Consider the following 16,914-nt stretch of genomic DNA (forward strand, 5'->3'; position numbering starts at 1 on the left):
TCCGCCATGACCTGCCCGAAACCGGAAGTGATGTCATTTTGCAGAAATGTAGTTTTTTACCATCAGGGCCTCATGAGCCTATACTGGTGTTTTTAAAAGTTATCTTTGACTTTATGACTTTCTGTGTCGTTTCTGGGATGCTGAGGACTCATATTGCACTGCTGGAAATAGTTTATTTTGATGCATATGCTGCTTTTTTGCAAATTTGCATCATAATATTTATTTTTGTTTTTCCTGCAGTGTATAAAAATTGGTGTATTTCAAAAATAAAACTATGAAGACACTCAAAATAAATTTCCTGTGGAAACTATTTTGTGCAACTTTTTTGTATTTACAGTTTTGAGGGATGAGCCTCTTAAATTTCTCTAACTAGAAATATATGTTAAAAAAAACAAAAACGATTTTAAATTTTTTGTAGTTTATTGCACTTTTTTGCAATAAATGTAATTACTATGCACTTAATGAATACATATTATTAGAATTTTGGCTCTAATGGTTGTATTGATGTGTAGCAACTTGAAATGCTCCCAAAAATGGCTCCACAGTATGTAAAAATATAATATAAGCTCTGGCAGACTTGGTTCTATGGTAGGTCTTAAAGGGTTAAACCATAACACAAAATGACATAAAAACACAAGAAACTCAAAACACAGGGTCATGTGACAGAGATGTTAGCGTGTTTAGACCCGTTACTCGTTTCGTTTTGTCTCTTCTGTGTTTTTGCTGTCATCCTAAAGACCCTTCGTTCTTTTTCATGTGTTTATCTGGTCAGTGCCTGTTTTACGTCTCATCATATCTTATCTTCGTGACAGAATAACGGAGTTGCCTTCAACACTGAACCTCCTCCTGGAACTCAGACAGGTAGGCTGTTTCTTCCATCAAAGTTTTTGTTTCAATACTTTTGATGATGCTGTGGAGTTGTGCTCTTTCTAATATTTTCTCCATGGCATTCATATTAGTGAGGACACACTCAACGGCCCCACAAGTAAGTGGAAAACAGCACAGGGAAAGACACACTATAGGAGAGAGCCCAAGTTTAGTCATTACTGATGATTAAATACAGCAGAGGTGAAAGAGGTGCAGGCACAGGAGAATCAGAGAGTTGAGTCCACTGTCAGAGGCCACTGAAAGATCATTGTAACCTTCACGAGTGCTTTTCCTCTGCTCGAATGAATTCTGACTGAAACTCGTAAAATAAACCATGTGACTGCTGACAGAAGTAGCTGGATTAACTCTGTGTTTTAAACTACTCAGCTGTAAAAGGCTGATGCTGAGCAGGCGGCATGGACGCCCAACTAAGATTTCAAAATTCCTACCATGCGTCTACTAAACCGTCTGAATCCCAGTGTTTTCTGAAAACCTTGTAAGTGCTATAACTCAAGTAGAGAAGTGCATAACGTTTAATCTAAATAACTCTGCTTTTCATCTGGGAATTAAACAGAGTGCCTGAAACCTTGTATCTTTTCTAGGGTGTTCAACCAATGACAAACGTCCACCTTTGATTAGAATATTTGAACCAGGGATGCTTGATAATACTTAAACCAGTATCTCAAAATGCACATCATCCATCCATCCATTTTCAATCACTTATTTGGGTTTGAGTCATGGGGACAGCAGACTGTGATAATGTAATCTTTCCAGCGAGTTCTCCAGAGGGGAACAGAGTCCAACCCCTCTCCAGGAAGCTTGTTCGAGGGCTCAAGCTATGCTTTGAGGTGAGCCCGACTATATCTAGTAAGTAGTTCCTAACCTCACCCACTAGCTAAGGCTCCGTCCCCACCAGCAAGGTGACATTCCAGTACCAGTGTCAGAAGCCTGGATCGGAGCGCCAGGACCAGTGCCTGTGACTGACACACAATCCACTCCCAGTAACTCTATCCCAGGCAGGGTGCGCTGGACCCTTGGGTCGTTATAGTAACTAAGGGTGAAATGCAAATAAGATGTTTTTGAAAAAGTCAAATCCAAGTAATCAGTGTTTTAAATACAGGCCATTTACCATTTGTATTTTAGGGAATTTGGTGGGCTCTGTAAATCCTTTCTTATTGCAAAGAAACTGGATTTGTTCCACTTCTGGCAAACTTACTCCACATTTGTCTGTTCCTCTTTGTACAGAAAGAGAAATGTGGTTCATCAAATGTCTTTTTCTTCTACCAGTTTAAAAAAGTTTGCAGCTGGGACGCTTTGGCCTATAGGTGACAGCTAAGACTTTAAATTTAATGAAATCACATGATTAGTTCGTTACCAGGCCTCTGGAGAACTTCAGGACATGTTGAGGAGCTAATTTAGCCATTTGAATCAGCTGTGTTGGATCATGGACACATCTAAAACCTGCAGGGACACCGGCCCTCGTGGACTGGGATTGCCCACCCCTGTTCTAGGCGCTGGGACATGCTTTCTGTAGGGTAATCTTTTTATATTTGCGTTCTTGAAAATGTAACCTGTTTCATTATACTGCGGTTATTAGGCACCTGGAGCCCTGGGACTGTACGGGGGTGGGTGGCCCGTAGCAGGGCTGGTTGCCGGTCACTTCTGGCCCTCTGGGACTGACAGCCTTTGGGCTCTCGCTCTTTCTCTCGTTCACACTCACGAACATTTGTATTTATGCTCCATCCTTTTATCAACCCCCCCCCCTTTTTTTTTCTGCCTGTCCTGCCTTAGATATCATACAGTATACCACTTATAATGTCACAACTGTAACTCTATTATGTCTTGATGAATAGAAATGAAGAAATAAACAGATAAACCCACAACAATGCATTCAGATCAAAAAGCTGGCAGACAGGACAGGATTTAGCAAGTAAATAAATCTCTACTCTGTCCTGGCTAGCTTAGTCATTCTTTTAAAGAATGTAACACGTTGTTGTTGATTTGACACCATGACTGGCTATCTTAGGAAATGTTCATACAAATTAATACTAATACATCTGAATTCAGTTTTATTTATACAGCCCCAAATCAAATCAACGGTTGTTGTTTCAAGGCACTTTATATTGTAAGGTAAAGACCCTACAATAATACAAAGAAAACAAAACCCCAACAATCATATGATTCCAAATGAGCGAGCACTTGGTGACAGTGGGAAGGAAAAACTCCCTTTTAACAGGAAGAAACCTGGCTGAATTAATGGAGTTCTGAATATTATAATGAATTTTTCAATTAAGGAATTTTTTGTATTGATTTTCACAGATGTTTTTCTATATTTTTAAATGGGTACCTCTCTTCCTTTTAGATCTGTGTGGAGTAATAGAGCAAAAAGATGAGGGCGGGCAGCAGTCAGATGCAGCCTGTGGAGCTCAGACCCAACCTGGACATGCTGGACTCTGCGAGTATGGAGCTTTTAATGAATAGTATTTGCTTTGCTTGTAATATGTTCCTTAGATCCCAGAGTCTCTGGCAGTCCATAAGGAGCACTTGTCTTTAATCTTGTGTGACCCTTGTTGGTTGCTTCAAATGGCTTCAAAACACTATAGTTTAAAAAAAAGTGTGCTAAAAACTTTTTGAACACAAACAGAAATAAGGGAATTGATAATTAAAGTAATTCACAGTTCTTTGTCCTCTGTCTGTGTCCCAGAATACTTGAACTGCTCTTGTTAAACCATGCATAAAAATGATTCAGTTAAGTTCCATTTTATTTTTATAGTGCTAAATCGTTTGCCTCAATGCGGTTTACATTGTAAGTTAAAGACCTTACAGTTAAAAAGAAATCCCAAAAATCACATAACCCCCAATGAGCAAGCACTTGATGACATCAAAACACCAGCTCCTGGTAGATAGAGCAGTCACCCAAGACTATAAGACTCGACTGACCAACCTCTGCACTGCCTGGAATGACCACAAGAAAGCCTGTTACTCAATGCATCACACATCGATCCTGAATCCCTGAATCAGGAATTTGTTGGGGATGTGTTAAACAACACTAGAGGCCAACTTCGAGCCGATTGCGCAGGTCACCATCAATTGTGGGATCTACCAAGGAGATGCCCTGTCCTCACTGCTATTCTGCATAGCCCTGAACCCCCTTGGTGAATTCCTCTACATAACATGCTAGGGAGACTGACTACGAAATGAGGCAATCGTCAGCAACCTCCTCTACATGGATGGCAACAAGCTGTATGCTAATAGTGAATGAAAAATAAAAAAGAATAAAAAAGAATAGATAGATGGAAGCCACTGACATCAAGACAATGATTTTACTACCAGAAGGCAACACTGCAGATACTGTGAACAGCTGCAAGTACCTAGAAATCTCACAGGCAGATTGGAACCATGAAGAGGCCACCAGGTAAGCTGCAACCACTGAATACCTGCAGAGAGTAGGGTGAGTCCTGAGGAGTCAGCGTAATGGGAAGAACAAGATCTGGGCAGTCAACACCTACGCCCTGCCTGTCATCACATACCCTGCTGGGATAATGCTGGTCAAAGGAGGAGATAGAAGCCACTGACATCAAAACAAGGAAGCCCTTATCATGCATGGAGGGTTTCACCCCAAGTCCCGCACCCTGAGACTGTATGCTAATCACAAGGAAGGAGCCCAAGGACTAGTGAGTGTCAGAATCCCTGTCCAGGATGAAACAACCAATAAGTACATCAGAGGAGCAACAAGAGTAACCATCATGGAAGTACAGGCCCTTGTATGGTATGTCCAGATAGAAGAAATGGCTGATATCCAGAAATCCTACCAGTGGCTGGACAAAGCTGGACTGAAAGACAGCACAGAGGCACTAATCATGGCAGCACAAGAACAAGCTCTGAGTACAAGATCCATAGAGGCTGGGGTCTATCACACCAGGCAAGACCCCAGGTGCAGGCTGTGTAAAGATGCCCCAGAGACAATCCAGCACATAACAGCAGGGTGCAAGATGCTAGCAGGCAAGGCATACATGGAACGCCATAACAAAGTGGCCGGCATAGTGTACAGGAACATCTGTGCCGAGTATAACCTGGAAGTCCCGAGGTCAAAATGGGAGATGCCCCCAAGGGTGGTGGAGAATGACCGAGCTAAGATCCTGTGGGACTTCCAGATACAGACGGACAAAATGGTGGTGGCTAACCAACCGGACATAGTGGTGGTAGACAAACAGAAGAAGACGGCCGTAGTGATCGATGTAGCGGTTCCGAATGACAGCAATATCAGGAAGAAGGAACACGAGAAGCTGGAGAAATACCAAGGGCTCAGAGAAGAGCTCGAGAGGATGTGGAGGGTGAAGGTAACGGTGGTCCCAGTGGTAATCGGAGCACTAGGTGCGGTGACTCCCAAGCTAGGCGAGTGGCTCCAGCAGATCCCGGGAATAACATCGGAGATCTCTGTCCAGAAGAGCGCAGTCCTGGGAACAGCTAAGATACTGCGCAGGACCCTCAAGCTCCCAGGCCTCTGGTAGAGGACCCGAGCTTGAAGGAGAGACCGCCCGCAGGGGCGAGAGGGGAATTTTTATATATGTATTCACACAAAATGAGCAACTCTGGTTGGCTTTGGCATATTTTTTTTAATCCCTATTTAAGACTCATTGATCATTGATATCACTTGATATATAAATAATTTTTTGGTGGTGTGCTGGTTTCTAGGAAGCATTACCGGGAGTACTTGGTGAGCCTGATCAATAGCCACTCCATTGACCCAGCACCGCTCTACAGCTCAAACGAGCTGCTGCTGGCCTGCAGGAGGTACAAGGTAGAGGACACCCACAGGGACGGGGAGGACACCTTCACCTACTACACCAGGCTTCTTGAGGTGAGGATCATTACCTATATACATTTCACTGCTGAACATAAGTTCATCATTTCATTTCATTGCTATGCTGGCCATCTTTAGTTCAGATGTGGATCGTTATTCTGCTATTGTTTAGGTCCATTGGTTTCTGGGAATGGTCACTGTAAATAACTTATCACCTTTACAATATAAAACATTTTTATCCTGACCGCAGCGGCCACGTTAACCATAAAGATGTAGAATTGGTTTCACAAAAAGCAAGTCTGCAAAGTTCATCCTAACCTAACTGAGCAACTTGGGACATGTAAGACTGCCCTGTTAGACTTCTACCACCAGCATGCAAACACCAACTGGTAGAATATTTTCATTAACCACCTCAGAGTTCAGGCAGAAATGGGGACCCTTCACAGTTAATGGTAAAATTTAATACCCAAAATTAAATGAAAAAATGAATGACATCGAGTTAATGAGGAAGTGGTTGTATAAGTAGCACAGTGAGCTTTCCCCTCTCCCTGTTCCCTGTTAACTGAGTGGTGGGTTCCAAAAGATGACACACCAGTTAGAAGTAGGCTGGGTGTTATTTGAAAGGTTTTGGTCTAAATATTCTGTTTTAGTTTTCATAAGCAGGCGTGAGCGTGGTTGGTTTTGTTGTGTTTTGTTTATATAGCCGTAACACTTGCATCCACACTCATCATATTATTGATGCTGCTGTACTTATGTCATCCGTGTGTATTGTATTGGTTTTTATACAGTATGTTTTTTTGTGTCTGGTACAGACGCTGGCCAGAGAATGAATCTTTAATTGGCTTATTGAGCTTTGTCTCACAGCAGCTGTAGCCCCAGAAATATGATTTTGTATTTTTATTACCTACATTGAATACTGGGGATGGGTATCGTTTAGGTTTTATCCGATAACGGTGCCAAACCGGCACTTTTGAAACGGTGCCGGTGCTCAAACGGTGCTCAAACCGGTGCTTAAAGAATAGAGAACACAAACTTTGTCCAAAAACCTCTCATGTTCAGCTGGTTTTTGTAAAAAGATAACAATGTTAGCCTTTTCTGCAGCTATGGGGCATATATGGTATCACTCTTGGCTGGAAGCAGTGCTTACACAATGGAAAAAACACAAATTTTGTCCAAAAACCTCTCATGTTTAACTGTTTTCCACTTTTTCTTTGGTCATTTTAGCCTTTTTGTCCAGGGTGAAGGGAGCATCTGCCATCAAACAAGACAGCCGCATGTAGCTATGATGATGTTTGCTAGTTCACCTTACATGCATTAATGTAATAACGTGGTTAGCCTACTCAACGTAAATTACACACGAACAACATTAAGCTACTCACGCAGAGAAGAACGGCTGCTGCTGCATCATCATCCTCATCATTTCTGCTACACTGGCAGGGCTAGGGGCCAGGACTCTATTCTTCGTGTTTTTGGGGGATGTTGCTCCGGGTCCGATAACAGGCACCACACCTGCAGTAGATGTGCTCGGTGTGAGGTCTCGCAGCAAGCTATCAAATATCAAGACCAGACTTTGACCGCTTCGCCTTGGACATTTTTAATCTGTAGCTCTGCTCTAAAAGAACGTACGTACCTGGGCCCGCCTACTATCCTCGGAAACGTAAAATGATTGGCTAGAAGTGTATCACAGCTCAGGAAAAAAAGCACCAAAAAAAAGTACCGAAATGTGCGCTGCTTTTCGGTCTGATTACTACCGTTTATGTCAGAACCGGTGCCATCGTGGCACCGGATACCGGTACCCATCCCTATTGAATACTGACTCTAAAGACATTTTGCGTGTTTCATAGAGCATCTTTGCTTCACCAGAATGTATTTTGTGTTTTGGCCATCTGCATGACTATAAGGTATGTTAAAATCACCGTTGTGGTGTCTTTTCAGAAACTGATGGATGAAGTACCGCTCGGTGATAAGGTGCCACGAAAGAAGTAGAGGATGCTCAGTTCCTGTTTTATATCATTTGTAACTACATTAACCGTTCAACTTAAAACTCAGCAACAAGACAAGATGATCCAGAAGATCCCTGTTTTTCAGGTGGACAATGTATTAGTGTTCACTTATACCTCTGTGATAGTGTAAATAAATAGTTTGACTTTGTCAGAAAACCACATTTCAAAATCAACGTATGTGAGCTGGAACATGAGACAAGCTCTGACTAAATCATTTAAATCAGCTGAATGTTCTTTTGTGTAAAACTGTTGAGCAACAACATTTCTTTACATTTTTCTTCCGCAGAGAGACTTTCTTGAGCAATAGTTCTTCAGGTTTTCTCAAGTTTTTTCGAAGTTTGGATGTTGCCTGCTTTTCACTTACAGTTATGTAACACTGACCTATAACTCATTCAAGCATAAAAAATGCTCCTAACTCAAGAGATGAACCAGTGATGTGTCCTCACATATCAAACTACGTCACAAAGAAATCAATTTTAAATCATATTTGTAGGCACACTTGCAGCCTTCCAAAAACACAGTGTGTTTCCCCTTCTTTAGGTATGTCTGTGAAAAATGCCAAAGATATCACATTTTGACAGGCATAGAATAATATTTCTGTACCAACAAGGTGATTGCTAAAGAACAGCATCATGGCCGAGGGAATTACAAAAAACTGTCTACAGCAGATAAACAACATCTACAAATCACGTCCTAAAAAAGGAAGAAAAATCTGTCAAAGCTCCGACACAGGAACTGAGTGATTTACGTGATTTGTTTCTCTTAAGGAAGGGAAACAGAGAAAAGGCCAAACTACACAAGAACCGGACTGAAATGAGTGGCAACAGATCTTAAATCATCATCAATATGGACGAAGGATATCAGGGAGGTACAGTAGTGAATATCAACAGAGTTTAGTTCCAAAAGCCGCGTTTCAGCTTTTGGACTTTAGAATTGTACAGACGTTGTTTTTGGCTTCCATGTGTGTTTCAATACATTTCAAAAATCACTGCACTTGCTCCCATTTTCCTCGCAAAATTCAAAGAAGTGAGAGTTGCTTTGAGACGTTTACACAGTACTGTACACTGAGGCTTTGCTTCTTTTTTCCTCAAATGAACAGCCAGTATTTCGGCTGGATCTTTTTATTGTGCCAACCAAATAAAACAAAACTTTCCTCTTTTCTCAAACTCGCTGTTTCACTCCCCAGCTGTGAGACGTAGCCTTACTTATATAATACACAGATGTGAATACAAGGGCAAATACTTTTATTTTCAATTGGCTTCAGCAGCAAATGAATCACTAAGGTAGCGATATATATTTTTTTTGTTTTACTACGTTACCAAAGTTTATTGAAAGATGTATTGAAATCAGCTTGACTGTAACATTGGATTTGATTGGAGCAAATTAACATCTTATTGAAATTATAAGTGCTTGCATCACTACGTAAGCTCACATAAGAGCTTACTTAGTGATTAAGTAAGTTAACCTAATTAATCTTAAGTAAGTTAAGAGCCAAGAGAATGAAAGTTGTCCACTCTGCAGGGATGAAAACAAATGAAGGATTGTAAACTCAGAATCTACAGGTGACTGCATGTTTTGCAAAGGCTGTTACTGCAGAAAGTAAACAAGTTCTATTGATACATAAAAATTCATCTTTTATTTCCTTTCTTATAAAATGCTACATTTCCACAACTTTGTTTTTACTGGCCATTTGAGAGTGGTAGGTTGCATGTAAAAATCAGAATGCTTACACTTGACAGACAGATAATGGTTTGACCAAATGAATAACATACTGAGAGTTTAAAAGCTGCCGTTTGTAATAAGCAAGAACATAAGTCCCTGTGAAAGTGTATTCTGTGTCATGTACTGTGTCTAATAAAGCATTCATAACATGACTGATACCCTTTTTATACAGTTTGGTAATGTTTATGCTGATCATCTGGTTAATCTACACACGAAGCAGATGAACCATACAACATATACAATATGATGTGGTGCGTAGCAACAGTCACAGACATGACTCTAAATAGGACATTCGAGGAACCGTATTAAATATTGCCGTGAATGGAAATAAAATTTGACAATCTGCAAATTATGCAGAGCCTGTATTTATGTGATTTTACAACAAATCCAGTTCGGAAACAGTGATCAGAAGAATCGTTATCATTTTCATTCATGCTAAAAACATGTTCTGTAAGATGTGTGTGTCGTATGTCATCAATACAATCCCATACCATTGAGAATATAGGGTACGAGCTCTGTGCTAGACCCAAGATGTAGCGTCCAGGACCGTTGAGTGGTTCTTTGTCCAAAGAAGGCTCCAGCATTTCTAGGTCTTGCATATATGATGTTAGGCTGGAGTACTAGCATTTGGCAGTCGTTCACTGAAACTCTCACTATGACATAGGACGCAGGGTTAAGAAAACTTTTCACAACATTTTGATGTGGAGGAGTGGAAGCTCTACTCTGAGCCCCTCCTTTATAACAGAGTTCCTCACCCCATCATTAAGGGAGAGCCTACTACCTCACCCGTCGAAAGAAGCTCATTTGCACCTCTTGTATTTCAGTCTCATTCTTTCAGTTACTACCCAGAGCTCCTAACCAACTTAATAACAGCCACGATTATTTCAGTTATGTTCCTACTCCACAGTTGAGGGTAGGAACATAGATCAACCAGTAAATTGACAGTTTCACTTTCATGCTCACAACAGCCTAGAACAGCATCCATCTCACTCCATCTGTCAATCTCATGCTCTGCTCTCACATCCCCAAGATACTTAAACTCTTCTGTTAGGTCTATACTTGTAGACCTCGCTGACTCAGAGACTTATTCCCGTGAACAAAGCAAGACAGAGCGCGATCCATTTTAACTTGCAAGGGGAGCCGATCGGACCAGGGTCTTGGAGCTGCGAGTTCCTCACCTGATCCCAGACAACTCCAAACTCCGGCCCCCTCTCGCAGCTCTTTTATTAACTCGGTGGTCACACAATCATCTCATTAATCATGCAACAGATAAAACACTCACATGTGAACATCTGTTGTGTGTGTGTCTATGAGCATGTGATGTGATATGTGTATGTGTGTCTGTGTAGGAAACAGGTGAGCATTCATGCTAAAGACCTAATCACCTTGCACGATGACAATCATATTGATCCACAATTCTCTAACATCTTCCACTCGGGGAAACAACTCATCAACAACCTGGAATGGGCAGCTGATAACAGTGGTTGGACCTCCTGATTCCCATCCTGGGTGCTTCACACGTGCCTGCAAACCAGTCTAGTGCAAGCTGGAGGTCACTGCCTGATAAGGCCACAACCAGAACAGAAACCACATCGCTCCTGCTGAATCTGAGGTGCAACTAACAAATGGAACCCTCTGCTGCACCCTGGCATAGCCCCTCCAAGAAGGCTGAAAAGTGAGAGCCCTCGGAAATCAGAGCACATGCTCCAGTCCCCTTTCTTGAGAAGGGGTACCACCACACTTATCTGCCAGTCCGGTCACAGGCATTGTGACCAACTTCCATGTGATACTGAAGAGACATCTGGCTTCATGGACACATAGAGCTGGGTGTCACCTGCATAGCAATGAAAATGTATGCTATGCCTTTTAATGATATTGCCTAAGGGAAGCATGTATAATGTAAATAGAGCAGGAAAACAATTTCTGTGATGATAAACAATCATAAACATAGAAAACATTTAATTTAATCTTTCAAAGCAGAAAAACAAATACTGCCGTTTTTAGCTCTTTCTACACCTTAAATTTCCAATCCTGGCTTGATAAACAGTCATGATTGTTTGAATGCTTCTACTCTCATATTAGTTAACAGTAACAATGTTTCATCAAACTAAAAGGATTATCTTCAACTTTTGATTTTGAAGTTAGCTCGTGGGTAACTTCCTGAAACTTGACGAGTCACTCAGAGGACTGAAGGCGGTGCTCTCTAGCACTGACCTGGAGCCAGTGGCAGTGATATCTAGTTTTATTGTAACTGAGGAGATTGTATATGTATTTTATTGTATTGTAAGCATACAATACTTTTTAAAACTACTACTGTGAATTGCATTTCTTATGACTATCCATCCATTTTCTTTCGCTTATCCGGGGGCGATTAGAGGAACGGCAGCCTAAGCACAGAAGCCCAGACCTCATGTCTGGGGGAACATCAAGCCGTTCTCTGACCCGAGGCCTCCTCCCATTGGGAACACCTCACCAAGGGGCCATCCTTATCAGATGCCCGGACCATCTCAGCTGCCACCTTTCAATTTGGAGGAGTAGCAGCTCTACTCTGAGCCCCTTTCAGATGGTTGAACTCCTCGCCCTAAGGGAGAGGCCAGCCACCCTTTGGAGAAAGCTCATTTACGCTGTTTGTGTCTGCAATTTCGTTCTTTCGGTCACTACCATAGGTGAGGGTAGGAACATAGCTCGACTGGTAAATCAAGAGCTATGCTTGTACGTTCAGCTCCCTCTTCATTACGATGGGCTGGTACAGGGTCTGCATCACTGCAGCTAAGCACCGATAAATCTGTCGATCTCCTGCTCCCCTCTCTCCTCACTCGTGAATAAGACCTCAAGATATTTAAACTCCTCCACTTGGAGCAGCAACTCATCCTTGACCTGGTGTGAGCACTCCACTCTGGATGAGGACCGTGGCCTCAAACTTGGAGGTGCTGATTCTCATTCCTGCCACTTCACATTTAGCTGTGAACCACTCCAGTGTGAGCTGGAGGCCACCACCTAATGAAACCAACAGAAACACACGATCTGTGAAAAGCAGAGATGAGAATCTGAGATGATCCAAGTAGAAGCCTTTTCCCACTTGGCTAAAAGTACAAATTCTGTTCTCTTCAATAAAAATGAACTGCAATAGTGACAAAGGGCAGCCCTGATGGAGCGAAACTTATTGCTGACAATGTGAACCAAGCTCTTGCAACAGCTGAATAAAAATGCAATGGCTTGTAGCAACAGGCTGAACACCCCATACTGCTGAAGTACTTCCAGTAGAATTCTCTGACATGTAGACTGGTTGGGCAAACTCCCAAATATCTTAGAGTGGATAAAGAGCTGGTCCTGTGTTTCACAACCAGGACAAATACCACATTGTTTCTCCTGAATCCTAGGTTTGACCAACAGACAGACTCACCCTCCTGTACCCTGCTATAGACTTTCCTGGAGAGGCTGAGGAATGTGATTCCCCTATAGTTGGAGCACACCCTTCAGTCCTCCTTCTTGAAGATGAGAACCACATCCCCAGTCTGCAAATCCAGAGGTACCACCCTAGATATCCATGCTACATTGTAGAGGAATGTCAACCAGCAACAGCCTGGTTTAACTGCCTCAGTGACAACACCCCCAGTGACGAATGAGCCGCCCCCTTATCCCCTCGTCCTGCTTCAGAAGATGTGTCAGTGGGATTAAGCAGGTCCTCAAAGTATTCCTTCCACTGCCCGACAACATCCTCAGCTGAGGTCAGCAGCACTACACCTGCACTATACACAGTGTAGCTATGACTGTCTACAAGGGCTAAGTGCATACTCTGTTCAATGTAAGCATGGTTAGCTTTAAAAAAAAGAAAGTAGAAGATTTGAGTAAGATAAACATGATGTTTGATGTTTCATTGTAAAATATCACTCAGCAGTGACTCCATGACCCACAAGCACCTCCACTCAGTGACCATGGGATATTTCTTTTTAGATTGAGCACTGACACATATTTATTGTATTTTTAATTGTGGTGTTTCATAGGAATTACCACACCAGACTTTGAATGTTGTATATGAAAATCAAGTGCCTTTTATGTGACACTGGCTCATTAGTCAAAGTGTACTTTAAGTCTTCCTTATATGCATTTTTTTTTTTAGGCTACCTTTTTAACAACTGGTAAGGAGCAAGAGATTAAAAGATGAAATGTTGCCCTTACAGTGCTTTCTCCTTAGTAGGTCAGTGAGAACTCTCCATGTAAACGAAAACATTTGCTTTGCCCTGTCCATATTTCTCAGAGTAGTTAATGTCCTTGTGTTCTTCTCACTTTGTTGCCACAGTATGTGGAAGGTTTGAGTGGGAGGCAAACCTCCCGTAAGAGCATGGACCGCAACGTCCTGCAGATGCTGCTGAGTTAACAGCTGGATCTGTCCATGGTGCTGAAACCGTGTTCAGGCCTCCGGATGTTTCTATCCTGGTTCACATATCAGCTACATGCTTTTAGTTACACTGAGAGGGACATGTTTGCTCTTCATGGCTGATTTAGGAGAGTCTTTGTATTGTAACAGCGCTCAAATGATAAGGAAACTGCCGAGAGACGGAAAACAGCAAAGAGAGGGAGAGTCGAGGGGGTTGGGGGAGATGATGTCATAGTTTTTAGTCTGTGCCAAGCAGATGGCTGCAGCCGTCCTCCTGTCGCTTAGCTCCTGCTTCCATCTCCATCCCAAACATCAGCCTCAGCTCCGGTGACTTACAAGCGCTGGAAACGGAAGCCGTTTAGAAGGACACAAAGCGGAAACGTCCTCGTGTGCGCTGTATGTGAGCGAATGATCCTCGAAGCATAGGGCCAGTCCAAATCTGATATGGACGAAAATACCGGACCAAGCACGGGGCTTCGATCGCTCTTCACTTTTGTCTTCATTCTGTATTATGACCAGACGACAGTGTGGACGAGCTAGTCCTGCCCAGAAAGGAGGAGGAGGAGTAGGAGACACACGCACAAGGGTGTCGACGGAGAGAGGCAGGAGCAGAGGAGCTAAGGCGGGGAGCAACCGGGGGAAATAGACTAGCTAATACATCAAGATACTGATAATGGCTGCTAAATCGGACGGGGTCCTGAAGATGAAGAAGAGCGACGTGGCCTTCACCCCTCTGCAAAACTCGGAGCACTCTGGCTCGGTGCAGGGACTCCACCCGGGCGGCCAGCTGGACTCTGCGGGCACCGGGGACGGGGATTTTGCCAACGGGGAGTCGCGGTGCTGCGGTGGGGGAGGCTCAAACTCGACGTGCCTTCGTCTGGGGAAAGGGCAGCAGAAATATACGGTGTGGGACTGCTTGTGGATCGTAGCCGCCGTGGCCGTTTATTTGGCCGATGTGGGCACCGACGTGTGGCTGTCGGTCGACTACTACCTCCGCCACGACTATTGGTGGTTCGGCCCGACGCTCTTTTTCGTTGTGTTGGGTTCCTTCTCGGTCCAGCTCTTTAGCTTCAGATGGTTCGTCCACGACTTCAGCACCGAGGACGGTGCCGATTCTGTCACCGATTGCTCCCTCATGGATGGGAATAAATTGCTTAGCGGCTCGGCCTCACACGGTGATGTTACTGCTCAACACCACCCGGCCACGCCGCAGAGGCAGGCGTCGACCGCCAGCAAGAACACCACCACTAACAGCACGGCGAGCACAGCGCTGGGAAACAGGAATAGGAAACGCTCGGCCTACTACTCCTTCTGTGTGTGGTTCGGCCAGTCCGTCATTCACATCATGCAGCTGGGCCAGATATGGAGGTAGGATGGAGGCCTTGGGCTGGCGTGCAAATGTATGTGTTTAAAATATTTAAATGACAGAGCAGAGGGCTGCTTTTAGGACCGGCTGCCATCTTTAGCCCCCCCCACACACACACACATGTTCCTGTGTTTACCTCTCCACCCTGTGTTAAAAACACGGGAAACTAGCCCAGGCCTCCCAGTCACAAAGGTAGTGGTGCCTTTGTGGTACAAATGTTGTGGCTCCTTTCTGTTGTCCTTTAAAACAAATGTAGATATATAACGACCAGACGCCACAATATTAGCGAGAAAGCACCATCAATCACACAAGTCCCTATGAGCAAGCTTTGGGCAACGGTAGGGAGGAAGAACTCTCGTTTCATAGGACGAAACCTCCCGCAAAACCAGGACATGGAGGGAGGGGTTTCCATATACAACAATCAGTCATAGAAGAGAAAGGTGAAGAGAAGGTTGGAGCATAGAGAAGCCAAGGAAAACGGACTGTTGATGCTGGCAACATTTTACATATTTTAAACAAGAAATAATCAATACTAACTAAATAAAAAAGTAAATAAAACAGAAATAAGAAAAACTTTGATTGCAAAGAAAGTCTGCAATCAACTGCTCCTGTCCATAAGAGAGTTCACAATAAGATAAACGCATGGAAGGAAGATTTTGAAATGTGGTAGTAGAAGAACTACTACTGTCGAAGCAGAGTGGAAATCAGAAGCTTGAAGAACAGCTAAATCCAAATAAGAGTAAATGATACCTTGAACAAATTAACATTCTTACAATTGCATAAACCCATCTTTTGCAGGTAATCCTGTGAAGATGTGGGACACGTGTTAAAAGCGTAGGTCATGGGCAACAGCTCACAGGGTCAGCAGGTTTGAGTCCAAGCTTAAGTCCTTTGCTGTGTGTCTTTCTCCCATTTCATCGTCCACTCTCCACTACTACACTATCTACTAAAGGCAAAAGGCTGAAAGAAAAGTTTCATTCATTAGTAGTAGACCATTGTAATATACGTTCACAGTTTGAACTAAACTGAATCTGTTGTACACGTTCTAAGGTTTGCACCTATAGACCTGAAGGAAGAAGGTGTTGTGGCACTTTAATCACCTCTGACAAACTTTATTTCCGTTAACATTAACATTTTTCCTCCTTTATTCCTCGAACAGCAGAGAGATTCAAACGATGCAGATTTACAAAATCTGCAACTTGTGAATTGGTTTATGCATTTTCAGCTCAGAGTGAAGTATGTGTATAAGTATATAGTTTGCAGCATAACTATGCTGCAATAGGCATAGGCTGCTGGGGGAATCCCATGATGCATTGAGTTTTTCCTTTCCAGTCACCTTTCTCACTCACTATATGTTAACAGACCTCTCTGCATTGAATCAGTATTATTGTAGGGTCTACCTTACAATATAAAGCGCCTTGAGGCGACTGCTGTTGTGATTTGCTGCTGTATAAATAAAATTGAATTGAATATTTGTCGGTTTGTGAGGCTCTGCCTTCTTCCTGAAACCAGTCAGAGTAACACTTTAAAATCTGGACAAATCATTTGTCGAGGTTGTTTGGTGTTTGTTTATTCACAGTGGATTCTAAGTAACCTAAATAACAAATCTCTCCAACGACAAAGGAAGAAAGATTTCTTTCTTTAAAATCGTGAAGTATTATACTGGCCTTGTCAGAAAAGGCCCTGTTCCATGGTGAGATTGCTTTCTCTGTGTTTGTGCAGAGCAGGGCGGAGCCCTTATTTACAGACCTTTGATGCACAGGTAGGCTAATGC

At 42.9% G+C, this 16,914-nt stretch overlaps 2 protein-coding genes across 4 annotated transcripts in view; both read left to right on the forward strand.

Annotated features, from left to right (window-relative positions):
* rnf31 (ring finger protein 31) overlaps nucleotides 1-9,548 on the forward strand; it is a 56,144-nt gene extending 46,596 nt beyond the window's left edge. For 2 of the 3 annotated variants that reach the window (XM_026150332.2, XM_080292727.1), the window contains 4 exons: nucleotides 813-861; nucleotides 3,230-3,326; nucleotides 5,563-5,728; nucleotides 7,607-9,548. In XM_026150332.2, the coding sequence (XP_026006117.1) occupies nucleotides 813-861; nucleotides 3,230-3,326; nucleotides 5,563-5,728; nucleotides 7,607-7,657 (363 nt within the window). In that variant the 3' untranslated portion in view covers nucleotides 7,658-9,548. Of the gene's footprint in view, nucleotides 1-812; nucleotides 862-959; nucleotides 986-3,229; nucleotides 3,327-5,562; nucleotides 5,729-7,606 lie in introns of those variants that run through there. The other variant, XR_013903216.1, reaches the window with a different exon arrangement.
* Nucleotides 9,549-13,978: 4,430 nt separating this feature from the next.
* xkr4 (XK related 4) overlaps nucleotides 13,979-16,914 on the forward strand; it is a 29,352-nt gene continuing 26,416 nt past the window's right edge. The window contains exon 1 of the mRNA XM_026150363.2: nucleotides 13,979-15,142. Coding sequence (XP_026006148.1) covers nucleotides 14,448-15,142 — 695 coding nt within the window. The 5' untranslated portion in view covers nucleotides 13,979-14,447. The remainder of the gene's footprint in view (nucleotides 15,143-16,914) is intronic.

The sequence above is a fragment of the Astatotilapia calliptera genome, chromosome 18 (genome assembly GCF_964374335.1).
Source record: "Astatotilapia calliptera chromosome 18, fAstCal68.1, whole genome shotgun sequence".
NCBI lineage: Eukaryota > Metazoa > Chordata > Actinopteri > Cichliformes > Cichlidae > Astatotilapia > Astatotilapia calliptera.